The 13,930-nt window shown below is 47.0% G+C and overlaps 1 protein-coding gene across 1 annotated transcript in view; it reads right to left on the bottom strand.

Moving 5' to 3' along the window:
* Positions 1 to 13,930, bottom strand: part of NADSYN1 (NAD synthetase 1) — a 1,375,099-nt gene that overhangs the window by 299,810 nt on the left and 1,061,359 nt on the right. Inside the window, exon 15 of the mRNA XM_069623454.1 lies at positions 708 to 843. Within this exon, the coding sequence (XP_069479555.1) occupies positions 708 to 843 (136 nt within the window). The remainder of the gene's footprint in view (positions 1 to 707; positions 844 to 13,930) is intronic.

Genomic DNA, 13,930 nt, shown 5'->3' on the forward strand with positions numbered 1-13,930 from the left:
CGGGTAAAGCCCTGGCAAGGGCCAATCAGATTGATTGTTACAATCTGACCCTCACCGGTTACTAATTAAGCAATAAGCCCCAAGCTACAGGGGCATTACCGAGTCACACCCATAGTGAAACAAATAGAAAAAAAACAATAAAATGGCTGCCATGGAAAGGAAGAAGGGACTACGTGTAGTCCCTTCTTCCTTTCCATGACGGCCTGTCACGGATTGGGAGCGGACGCGCTGGGGACAGAAGTGTCCCCAGCGCGTTCAATCCCGAAAAGAACCAAAAAGAAGCTAAGTGGGGTTGGGAGGGCGGGGAGGGGATTATTTGGATTGGGGGGGATAAGGGGGAGGACACATACCTGAATCCCCGACAGGGGAAAATGGCAGCCTCCAGCCATGTGATGGCTCGGAGCGGGGATTACCCCGTTCTGAGCCTCCTCACTGGCTAAGTGGATGCCACACCCCCCGCTGGCGAAACAAAGGAAAGGAATGTCTGGAGAGGGATACCCGTTCGGCTAAAGCCCCGACAAGGGACAATCAGATTGATTGTTACAATCTGATTGACCCTCGTCGGGTACTAATAAAAAATACTAAAGTGTGCTGAGAAATCATTCAAATACCAGTTTTACTCATGTAGAGGTACGTTACTGAAAAATCATCTAAAAGCCAGAGTTATGCATGCAAACATTGTCAAGCGGAGACATCTGCGATTATACCTGTATGTTCTGCAGTGCCAGATTCTCTCTGCTGCTCCCCCCGTGCACACGAAACTGCGGGGTCATCCCAGTTACCATGGTGAAAATGCCTGTCACAGCCTTCACTGCCCCGTCAATATTCACATTCAAATGACAACTAAGAAAACAGAAAAAAGCATCACATATGTATCAATGTGGTATTATTAATTTTCCTCAGTGTACTGTGTGAAACCGCAGAGGTTCCTATTAACAGACTTGCTTATAAGAAAGAAATGAGGCATGCCAGTTGGCACTGGCACACTTCTGAAGAGAAACATGAAACTAGGCTAAAGCTTCACCATCACTACATTTATGGATACGGACAAGAACGGGAATTCAGAAATAAAAATAAAAGCCCTATGCAGATTCTTCTTAATGGAAAGCATCCAGATAATCCCTGATCACATTTGGTGGTGGCATTCTTAAGGCTACATTTCACAAAGCTGCTTGGGCCTACCGTGTCAGAAAAGATAATATATGTTGTGAGAGGTCAGACATGAGAGACGGACATAAAGTTGTAGGGCTCTAAACATTTTACATGTTTATTAAAACAAAAAGGGTGGGATAAGGGCCTATTTGTCCCTATCCTAATGAGAATGTACCTACCTACAAAACTAACACAAGTTGACCTTGTGTCCAAATTATATCTGACCCTCACACTAAGATATACACAAATATGTATAGGCTAAGTGTCTCTGGTTCCAACTTAAATAAAAAATGTGAAAAATCAAATATCTAATTCCAGCAAAGCAATTATTATGTTCCGGGGTTGGCTCCCTCCCACTAGACTAATTCAAAAGTCTATTGGAAATATGTTGTTCCAAAAATGTCCTTTCCAAATTAATGAAAATGTCTGTGACAAAAAAAATGTCTTCCTTGGATTAGCAAAGCAAAAATGTCTCATCCATAGAATACTGCTGTCAGAATAGCAAAACATATATCTTTTCCACAGAACACCTTTCATAGGATGGCAAAACCAAATGTCTCTTTTATAGAACACAGTTTATAACAATAAGGTCTCTCTTTTACACTATTATTCCTTTCCTGGTCCCCTGCCAGGAATTTCTCAACTCAATCCTTTGATATCCTGGTTTACTCTCCTTCCAGGAATATCTCCTTTTTGATTGACACACAACTCCTGATATACTCTCCTGCCAGGTATCTCTTTCCAAAAAAGGATCCTTACCTTATACTCTTATCAGGACTTTCTGTAAGCTTCATTCCACCTTAGTTATTGCATAATCATATTCATTCAGTAACAACTCAGTAGTTACTTGCCCCAATGTCCCTCATGCAGAACTTTCATTTATGAGGGGTTGCTCAAGCTCTGTCTGTCAACCTTTCTTTTAATCTCTCTTGGTTCTTGCCAATGCTTGTTCCATATTTCCCCCAATTGACATCTCATGCCAGGAGAACTGCACAACTTTTGTCTCCTTATCTTTCTCACAATGTCTTTTGCCTTATGACAATGCTGGTTCCCAGTTTCCCCCAAATGGCAGGAGAATTGCACCATGTTTGCGCCTTCTCTTTTTAATTCGCTTCGGTCGATATAAAAAAAAATCCTTCAAATACTCCTTCACATTTTCGCAAGTCTTGGGGTCCCTCTCTCTCTCAGGCTGACTCACCAGTATACCGTGCTGTTGCTGCAAGAGACTATCGCAGGGCCGGCTTCCCCATCTGAAGAGATGTTTCTTTGGTTCCTGGGTCAGCGTTTGCTGCCAGAACCTGCATGGCTCTGCTGGGCCTTGTCTCCCCTGACCCTGCTGTGCTGTGCTTCCTTCACCTTCTCTGTACCAGAGTCTCTCTTTTCTGGTTTAGAACGCTGCCAACCTGCTGCAGGCAAATGTTTACCCGTCTCCCTGTGGCTCATTTCCTCTAGACTGCCTCGGCTACCAGTCTCGTTTGCCGCTCCACGTACTCTTCTACATCTCTCATTGCTTCCTTCTCAATCCACAAGCTGCAGTTAACCTTCAGGTTTAAATGTCCCGTGAAGCTGATTCAGTTATGGACAACTAGTCTGCAATTTCATGCTTAAAGTCACATTTCCTCCCAATTGACTCCTTGTTCTTGTTGTTGTTGTTCTTCATCTCAGTACCCCAGTTGATATGAAAAATTGGAGTACATATGTGTTCTAGCCTTTGCAAGGCGTATGGTTTTAAATATTTGTTAGAATAGAGATTGTGAGAATCCGGAGAGGGTTTCTAAACATTATGTGTAGTGATGTTTTGCTCAGAACTCCTATCCAGATAAAGATCTTTACAATCAAGGGATGTTTACCGGGTTCCATGTGATTTCATCGCCTGCTTTTACATCGCCAGGCTTTTAAACGTGCACATTCCATCGAATGTGCTCATTGTTTTATTCGGGGGGGGGTCCCCCCAAACTCCCCACCCACACTTATTTTTTACTATTGCCTACCACCCAAACCCTTATTTGCCCTTTCCCACCTCCTCACCCACCTAAAAAAATCGATGAGCACATACGATGTAATGTGCACGTTTAAAAGCCTGGCAATGTAACAGCAGGCGATGAAACAACATTGTACCGTTTACCGAGGGGTAAATGTTATTTTGCTGGGGAAGTTTTTCATACACAGTGGTTTGGGTTTTAACTTGGGAAGGATTTGCAAAATGACAACATGCCATCAAGTATTTAGGGATTATGAGGTTTTCCTCTTCACACAGAGAAGAATACAGCACCTCTCCTACAGAAGTCATCACATCTCCCTGGCAACCATCTCCTCCCATATGATCCTCCCTCATATTACCACCCCCAGAGTCAGGTAGGGACTGCTTTCCCCTGGCCACATGGGAGGAGACTCTGGGTTGGGGATCAGTGATGACTCTGCAGGATTCATCACAATATATGATGCTTCCCAGATAACTTAGTATTGCTCAGATCGCTTAGATGTTTTAATCGTACAGCAGTAAAATACATCCTCAGTTCCAGTACGGCCCAGCCCTGCTTAAGGAGTGCCCCATTTTCCTGAAACTGAAATGCAAGCTTTTCAATGCCAAGATGAAAATAAATAAATATATCTTTGTCCCGGGAGGATAGCTCATAAGCAAAGTGCTCCCCTTGGAAACAAGACGACACGGATAAACACAGGTTCGATCCCCGGGTCCGCGCTTAGAAACCTTTGGGTATTAAGCGCGTTACAAATAACCTATCATATCATTTAAAAAAGAATATTCATGGGAAAATACAATGGTAGGTACTCCATAGTGCAATTAACATTTTTTTTAAATTCATTTCTTTTATTGATTTTTACAGAATGAAATACAATCAACACTCCCCCCCCCCCTCCCCACCCAATCCCCTATCTCCCCAATGTCCCAGGGTGCAAGAACGCATCACATGGTTAACCACTTGTCTCATTAAGCATGTTAGCAAATTGTTCTTCAGCTATCCAAGTTCAAATGTCATGTGGGAAGTCTTATATCAATAACAGTGTCGCCTCAGGTGGCCCAAACAAGTCTCTCTCCCATGATAGGGTGGCAAGTCCACCAGGTTTGTCGAGACTTCTCAGGATGTTTATAAAGCAGCCTATATCTGGGTGCCCAACATAGCAGTCATAGTTCCCTTTATTCTCTCAGTCTCCCCAGTGCTCACCCACAATGCATCCGGCTTTCTCCACAGGGGGACGTCAGTTGGGCAATCCACCATTTCCATCCCCATGATGATCAATTGGGAGGTGAGCCCCCTCTACACGCACATTGTGTTCCATTGGGGTACTAAACATCGCCTGGGTGAGCATATTCCAAGACATCACATCTTCACTCCCTTCTTGTCTCTGCCATTGCCTATATTTGTAGGTCTCCCCACCATGCATTAATATTAGGACCATCCGTCAGTTTCCAGGCCATGGCTATCATGCGCTTAGCCAACATACAAATTAGATCCTTCATCCTTGCCAAGTGCGCAGCACCCTTTTCCTGTTCACTCCTTTTCCTCCCCTGGGGAAACAAGCCCAGCAAGCAAGCCTTGGGTGACCACTCATGCATCTCAACTCTTCCCATGACCACCCTGTCCGCAACTGACATCCAGAATGTTCTGATCACAGGGCAGGTCCAAAACATGTGAAGCATTCCCGCCCCCTCCCCAACACAGCTGGGGCAGCCCTGCCTGCTCGCCTCAGGGAGGAAAGATATTCTATGTGGTGTCATGTACGCGCAGTGTGTTTGATACAACTGCACAAGCTTGAACCTAGCGTTCCTCGAGACCCTCCTTGTGTAGAGAAGGACCCTCGACTAATCCGCATCAGTAAACGTCCTGCCTAGGTCTGTCTCCCATCCCATGCATGCTCGTAAATCTGTGGTCCCCACCGGCCTAGCAATAACTCATACAGTCGAGACACTACATGTCCCCCTTCTGACATACCATATATAGTCTCCAGTGTCCTATCATGGTCAATAACAGTTTGCACCTCAGGCCATTTCCTCAAGACTTTCCGAGCCAACCGCATATACATCAGAAATTGCCCTGTGTGAACACCACTCTCTTGAGTTAGCATCTCAAAGTCCATTAGCTTCCCTTCCTGCAGTAGGTCCCCGATCGTGGCCACCCCTCTGCCCTCCCATTGTGTCCTGATGGTCTTCCTCACCTCTCGGTCTCCACCAGCTATCGCTAGCAACGGAATGTGTGGGGAGTAGGGGTCTCTGACACCTATTAGTTTGCAAGCTCTTCTCCACAGCTTCCTACCATGGGTTAGTAAGTACAGTTTCTGCAGTAAATTCCCTTCCTATACCCAAAGGACCTCTTTTAAGTTCTAGGGTTTCACCCAAGGCTGCAGGAGCTTCATGCCCAGCGATGTATCATCCACCAGCCAATCAATAACAAACTGCAGCTGTCCCGATATATAGTATAGGGCAAAGTCAGACACCCTAGTCCCTCTGAGGCGTGCTCAGCGCAATCCTGTTTCTCCCGCCACCCCATAAGAATTCCCAAGTGACACTCTCCACTCTCCAGAAGAACTTACTAGGAATGTCGTATGGGACATTCATCAGGTAGATACAGTATGCGCGGGAGCGCCACCATCTTCATCAGTGCAGCTCTACCTGCCATTGACGGCATCAGTTTTTTCCAGAATTGCATGGTCCTTTCGAGACCCTCCATTTCCCTTTGCATGTTTTGCTCATGGGCATCTACCAGGTTATGCGAGATGTTCACCCCCAGATATTTAAATGTCCGCAAAGACCACCACCACCTCAACCCTAGTACCGGCAGCTGTCCTTCGTCATGGTCCATCAGGCCGCCCATCGCGAACCAGCAAGATTTTTCATGGCTGATCCGTATTCTAGAGAGCGCTGCATGTCTATCTAGGACACCTAACACAAGAGGGAGGTTATCCGCCGGCCTACTCAGATAAATCAGCATGTCGTCTGCATTCAACGATATGACATGTTTCACCCCCTTCACTGTGATGCCCGCCTCTACATATTCTGCAGTTCTGAGGAACCCTGCCAGCAGCTCTAGAGCCAGGATGAACATGGGGACAAGGGGCAAACCCCTCTCTCATTCCCTTTCTCAGTTCCCAACTATTCAAGACATGTTTCCCTGTCGGTACTGTGAAAAACCTGAGGGTAATCTCCCAAGCGAGCCTCAAGAAGCCCTCATTCACGTGGCCAAAGGAAGCTTGACAAGCTCAGATTCCAGCCATGGGGGCGAAAGAGCAAAAGGGAATCACCTTGATGGGGGAACTGGGGGTTATGCTCGGGAGGTTGCCCCAAGTGAGACGCAGTATTACACCGGAGAAAGGGATGAGGAAGAATAGGTCCCCAAAGCTTTCGTGGGCTGTATCAACTCGACCTCCATTCCATCCGTTCAACTTCCTTTTCAAGAATCCATCATCCCCTCTGCCTCTGATGAATCAATTACACACCCTGCTGCCTTCAGAAACCATTTTTTCCAAAAACCCTGTTATTCTGTTCCCTATCTGAAGACTTAGTCATTTGTTTCCCCATCCTTCTGATTATTATTTTCCACATTCCCAACTGGATCAGACAAAATGCTACGATTCCCACAATCCCCTTTGTTCACGTCACAAACCCAGCTATCCCCGCTTACCCCACAAACCCTACCCAATCCCATCCCTCTGTCATCTTCCAAAAACCCAAACTACTATGACAGAATACTACCGTTACAACAATCACCTATGGTCTGTTCTCCATCCCGGCCATTCTTGTCTATTTCGCAAACCTTCCCCATCTTACCCTGTAGGATACTGGAATTCTCCAACTTCCCCCCTTTCCGATACGAACACCTTTACACAACACTACTGAAGCCGCAGGGAGCAACTCATCACAGACACTACTCTGACGAAGAGCCCAATAGGAGCTAGACTGCCATAAGGACAGCCACCCACAACACAATAAGAACCCCACCTAGGGATCATAGCAAGACATACCTGCCTTGAGAAAGACCCTTATGGGTAGAAACACGTGTCGGCTGACCGCACCAAGGCACAAAATGCCATAACAGTGTCTACACACTAATCATTGTATCAAGAGGAATCTTTCAAAAACCATCAATAAAAGCGAACCTGTATCGCACTAACTACCGTGTTAGAAGGATTATTGATACTGAAAATCAGACAAGATAACCAGGAGTAAACCCACCTCTCATACGCACCAAATTGGGGTCCTGGCTAAACCCCTAACCACTCCTGTGATCTTGGGACACCAGAACAAACCTTCCAACCTATAAATGGTGCTTAGCATGGGCAGGTTCCAATCCTAGAGCCAACCAGACCCTTTACACAACAGTCTTGTAAGAAAACTGTTTACCTGACATGTCCCGACACAAGGGTCAGGCAAAGTCAGGCAATTGACTTAAATCACACACACCTGACAACCCATTCTTTTCCCCACAGGGATAAAAGGTGGAGCAGGAGGGCACAATACGAGCAAGGCAAGCATGGCAGTCAGCACGACGAGATGGCTAAGCAGGCACGGAAGTTCAAGAGAAAGAGAAAGGCGGCTAGCATCAAGAGGGTGGAGAGGAGAGAAGTGGCCTTGCCCTTTCATACCAGACCTGCGGAACCTTTGTGGAAGAGAGCTTAATACCACGAACAATAGCACAAGTGTCTTGCAGCAGATGTCAATGGTAGACGGGGCAAGCCTATGCTGAAAAGAAGGAGTGAGGGAAGCTCCCACGCCAGTGGTACTGGTCTTGACTCCAGAAAAGCCCCAGGCCAAGCGGTTCATCACAGCCGGTGAGTCGAGGGGAGCATCAATAAGAACCAGGCTGTGTCGAGAGAGAGAGAATGGCAAAGTGGCAAGTTTGAACCAAATTTAAGAAACTATGAATGAACTGTAAAAAGTGCAAAGGGGAGACCAGCTAAAGGGGGAAACCGCCACCACGTGGGTGCTAACTCAAGAGACTCTGGTCGATCCCCATCTGAGTGAAACTACAAATACCTACAGCCTCTGGCCATGCACCCAAGACTCTAGGCCCTGGCCACAACCACTGCAGCATAATACAGCCATGCACACAGACATCTGCCCACTTACCACAACACAACCACAAAGCATACACTTGAAACCCTATCCACTTCTGTACACATAGTACTCCAGTACATACAACCAGTCAACACACTCTACAATTCAATAATCCAGCCACCTAAAGCCCTTTACACTGTAGTACAAATACTATTACAGAACTTGAACCAGTGTACAGACTCTTGGGTGCATGTTCTTCGGCCATGCACCCAAGAAGAAATGGCATAGACCCTCAAACATACGAACAGTAAGTATACACTTATTGGTGTCAGACTTCTGCGAAATAGATCAAAGTGGTCATACAGAGGGTCAAACAAAATCCCTGTACAATCGAAAGACTTTGATCTACAAGGACTGTGATAGAAAGGGAGGTGAATTCCACGAACATTGAATGGTGTAAAAAGAGACTATTGAGAGTAAAGAGGTGTCAGCGCCCAGAAGACGGGGACCCAGGGGTGAGCCACAGTAAACCCAGTGAGGGAAAGCTAAGACTCGAGAGGGGTCAGAGCCCGGCAGAGGGGAATCCAGGGGTGAAGCTATCACCCGAGTACTAACAGTCAAGAGGGGTCTGAGCCCGACGGAGGAAGATCCAGGGGTGATGCCATCATCCAAACTTCAAGTAAGAAGAGAACAGACATAAACATTTGTGAAATACAATTGAGAAGGGTCAGCACCCAGAAGAGGGGGACCCAGGGGCGAAGCCATCACCCTACATGAACTATGGTAAACAAATTGAGAAGGGTCAGCGCCCAGAAGAGAGGGAGCCAGGGGTGAACCCATCACCCAGCGAATATTGGAAACAAACTTTTCATCTGTTAAAGGAACTTTTGTTTTTGTTATTTGAACACGTCAGGTCCTCGAAGGCAAGAGACTTTCAAGTGAAACGAGACTTGGCCATCAACGGCCCTGATAGTTGAAAGCACAAGAGTTAAAAACTGAACTGTCCTCTCGTGCTAGAAAAGCTTGACAGTGTGTCCTGAGAGCTGCCATTATAACTGTTGTCTTGTGCAGCAGAAGCTTGAGACTGTAATGTGCTCCAACATCCCATCGTACCCTGTGTCCAAAACGTACGGAAGGGAGACCCAGGCTACCGCATCCGGACTTATCTTTTGAGAACACTTCTTTCTTTTCTTGAGAATTATCCCACACACTTTTTGGTGTTAGTGTGAGGTTTGGCAATAGGTTTCTTAGTATAGGACCTTTTTATTTTAACACGCCACTAGGACTGCCTTATTATTCATTTGATGGTCGACTCTTGCTCCCATCTTAGATATAGGTTTAGATTAGACATTTTTCCAACCTGCATACAGCATTCATTGTTCAATAAACACCCTTGAACTGTGATCACTTATATCTGTCTTACTTGTTGTCACCATGTGTTTTTCACAGTACCCTCACCGTTGGCGTTGTATAGACTACTCGTACCCATTTTAGGAAACCCGGTCCTATGCCAAAATTCCCCAGTGTTCCCTACAGCCAGTCCCCACTTGACAAAGTCAAACACTTTCACAGCGTCCAGGGAGGCCACAGTGCATTACTCGCCCTTTCGATAGGTGCAGTCTACCAAGTGATGCAATCTTCTCATGTTCCAGGACGTGCACCTGCCCGGGACGTATCCAGTTTGATCCGGGTGCATCAGCGCCCCTATCGCCTTCGGGAGTCTATTTGCCAAGACTGCTGTAAGGATTTTGCAATCTGAGTTAAACTTGGAGAGTGGCCGATAAGAGCCACATTTCAGAGTCGCCACCCCAGATTTCAGGATTGGTACAATTATGGATTCCCCTAAGCTCTGCGGAAATTCTCCCTTTTCATAGGCTTCCTCAAACATCTCCAGCTGTCTGTGCACCAGCAGCTTTTTTTATAAAATTCCCCTGGCAGCCCATCTGCCCCTGCTATTTTGCCAGTGACCAGCCCTAATGGCATCTTGTAATTACTCTGCTGTCAGTGGGGCATCTAGCGTTTCTGCTTGCATCACATCAAAGCGGGGCAGCACGATTTGCGACAGTACTTCCTCCATTTCATCACAAATACCCCCCTCCTCCTGGCAATACAGGGTCTCCTAGTACTTAGCGAACCCTGCATTTATGACGAATTGTGTCCTCCGGGTAATCCTGTCATCATCCTCAATTGCGCGGAACATTCCCCTTTCCTCATGTCCATGACACAGCCATGCGAGTTACCTCCCTGGTTTATTGCCCCCTCATGTAATTTCTCTGTATATCTTGCGTAATCAAACGTGCCTAGCCTATCCCAGTGCACCATGCAGCACTGTTTAAACTGTATCAGCGTCCCCCAATGACCCCCTTCCTCCATCTGCCTCTGTTCCGCTATCGCCATCTCCTTCTCGTTGTCAGTGCGATTCCCTCATTGAGCCTTTCTTGGTGTAACCCATCCTCTCTCTTCCCTCTCCCTTTATCACTGTCTTGAAAGCTTCCATTGTATACCCATGCTATTCACGCTTCCCGGAGTGCTGCTGCCCGACGTGTATGCCAGAAGAGTATGCCATCAGCAGAGAGAGATTGCGTAATGTGTGTAAAATATGGGTATCCGAGACAGATTTTGACAAGCAGAAGGAAGCAAGCAGATTAGTCAATGAAACTGAATTGTGTGTTGAATGTGCCCGGGGCTCTCCCGCATCGATAGCCGAGGCGGGGAGGAGCAATTGTCGCTGTGGTACTGTCCTTGGCTCCGACAACAAAGCCACTCCAGTAAAGTCGGCACAGCCGGTGAGTCGGGGAGACTGATAGCAGACAAGTCTGTGTTAGAACCAAGGTTGCAAACGGCAACATTGTATAAAGAAACCTGAGTGTGAAGCTTTGGCGATGAGCGATGCACATATAATTGGAACTGAAGAAGTAATTAAAGTTTGTGATTGAACTTTGGGTGGCAATCTAAGATGCCATATCCAGAGTGGTACGGCACCACTTGGGTGCTCACTCGAAGGGCTCTGTTAGGTATCGAACTGAGAGTATACAATTGTGAAATGTAACATCAAAGTGCTCTTGCAATGGGTCAAGCCAAACCATGTGCACATTTGAAAGTCTTCTTTTTTTTTTTTGATAGCTAATACGAACTGTAATTGGTTCGAGCTCGGCTGAGGGAGATCAATCGTGAAAAGGGGATCTGAGCCTGACTGAGGGGCATCCGGGTGAACCTTGAGTCACCCAAGAAAAGACATACGAGCTGTAATTGGTCCGAACCCGGCTGAGGGAGACTAATTGTGGAAAAGGGATCCAAAATCCGGGGTGAACTGTGAGTCACCTGAGAAGGGATTTTGGAAGCAAAAGGGATCTGAGCCCAGCTGAGGGGGATCCAGGGTGAGAAGTGAATCACCCTTTTGTAAATACTTGGAAAGGAACTTTTTGTTTGTTTGATACTTGAGGCCCTCTCAATCAAGAGACTTTTGATAACCTAAGAGACTTGCGCATAGAAGGTCCTGATGCTTGTAATGGAACTGTGTCCTCGTGCGCAGAAGCCCAGAGTACGCTATGCTCGAGTGAACCACCTTGTCCCGTGCTGAACGATGTGGGGAAGGGAGGCCAACGGCCTGAACAATTTATCATTTTGTGAACAACTTCTTTCTTTTTCATGAACATTTCATGAACATTTGTAATTTAGCTGTAAGGATTGACAATAGGTATTTTAGTATAGGCCCTTTTAATGTTCACAAGACTCCACTAGGACTGCATTATTATTATTATTTGATGGTCGTAACTTGCTCCCATCTGGGATTTAGGTTTAGATAGGCGTTTATCAGACCCTTGATAAATTTCAATAAACACCCTTGAACTGTGGTCACTTGTGTCTATCTTACTTTGATACCATGCCTCCCTTACACACCATGCAGGCTCGTTTTAGAGAATGCATATTGTGCCACCCTTTTTCTCGCCTAACTGCCCTTTCCATTTTTTTTTTTTTAATTTGGCTTTACTGGTTTTGACAAAGTAAACAAACAAGGTGGAACACATGTAACATATAACACCATTACCATCCTATAATTGCATGAAAAAAACAATGTACATTATATCGACATATATTCGGGTCGTATATTGGATAGTTTGTTTCAGGGTATGTCCATCACAACATAAGACATCCAACCCTGCCCCCACCCCCTTCCCTTCTTTGATTGAGCATGCATCTGTTAAATAGTATACAATCGTAGAGAAGGAACAAGTTACTTACCTGTAACTGTTGTTCTCCAGCATGGGTCTGGCATGGATTCACATGCTCATGAATATTCCCCGTCGTCAGGCTGGGAATCCTCGGTAAAGAAAAAACCAGTATCAGTTTCGTTTCTGATCTGTCTTTCGTAGTAATAACCAATCACTGGTCTCTGCGTCATACTGACCACAGCCAATGACTGCCCTCTACCTAAGCACCGCCTCTGGCAGCCATCTTCAGATTTGGAAGCACGTGAAGTGGCAGTATGACCAAGTGAAGAGCCGCAGAGGGGTAGGCGGGAGGGTTCGCATGTGAATCCATGCCAGACCCATGCTGGAGAACAACAGTTACAGGTAAGTAACTTGTTCCTTCTCCAGCATGGGGTCTGGCATGGATTCACATGCTCATGAATAAAGAATACATAGCAGTACACACATGCACAACCACGGGAGGTGGCAAAGGCTCAACATTAAGCAGTACATCAAACTCAACATTAAGCATCTTACCTCCTCACCAGGCTCACCTCAGGCGAACAGGTTGCGCAGCACTGCTTGGCCGACCCTGGACTCCTCCCTGGAATCCCGATCGACGCAGTAGAATTTTGTGAAGGTGTGCGTCGACCTCCACGTAGCAGCCCTGCATATGTCCAGCAGGGGCACACCAGAAAGGAACGCCGTGGTAGCTGCGATCGCTCTGGTGGAATGGGCTCTCGGACGGCCAGGCAGCGGTCGGTTTGCCAACCGATGACAGTACATGATACAGCCGGAGAGCCATCTGGAAATGGAAGCCTTCGAGAGAGCCTTCCCCTGATTGACAGGTCCAAAGTTCACAAAGAGTTGTGACGTCTTCCGAAAACACTTCGTGCGGTCCACGTAGAACTTCAGCGCTCTAGCCACATCCAGCGAGTGCAAAGTCCTCTCAGCCGGCGACGAAGGCGATGGGAAGAACACAGGCAACACCAAGGGTTCGTTGAGATGGAAGTCCGACGGTACCTTGGGCATGAAGGAGGGGTGCGTCCTGAGCACTACCCTCGTGTCGTGAAAAGTCAAGTACGGGGCCTTGCAGGAAAGGGCCTGGATCTCTCCCACCCGTCGTGCGGAGGTGATGGACACAAGAAACGCTGTTTTCCACGACAGAAACTTCAACGGGGCCGAGTGCAGAGGCTCGAACGGAGGTCCCATGAGCTCGGTCAGCACCTCGTTGAGCTCCCACGCCGGGGCCGGAGCCTTCACCGGCGGGAACGATCTGAACAGTCCCTTCATGAACTCTTTCACCAGACGATGAGACCACAAGGACGTCCGGCCCGTGGTTCTGGTGTATCGGGAGATCGCAGCAAGATGAATCTTGATGGACGCGTGTGCCAGTCCAGCTTTGGCCAGCGTCAGCAGGTACGGCAGTACCTGGGGAGCCGTAATCCGTAGAGGGTTAATCTTCTGTGCGTGGCACCAGACAGAGAACCTCTTCCATTTGTGTCCGTAGCATTTAAGAGTCGAGGACGCCCTGGCCTTTGCAAGAACCTCTCTGCAGTCGGCCGGTATGTCGTAT

The sequence above is a fragment of the Ambystoma mexicanum genome, chromosome 11 (genome assembly GCF_040938575.1).
Source record: "Ambystoma mexicanum isolate Mex_15411 chromosome 11, UKY_AmexF1_1, whole genome shotgun sequence".
NCBI classification, from domain to species: Eukaryota; Metazoa; Chordata; class Amphibia; order Caudata; family Ambystomatidae; genus Ambystoma; species Ambystoma mexicanum.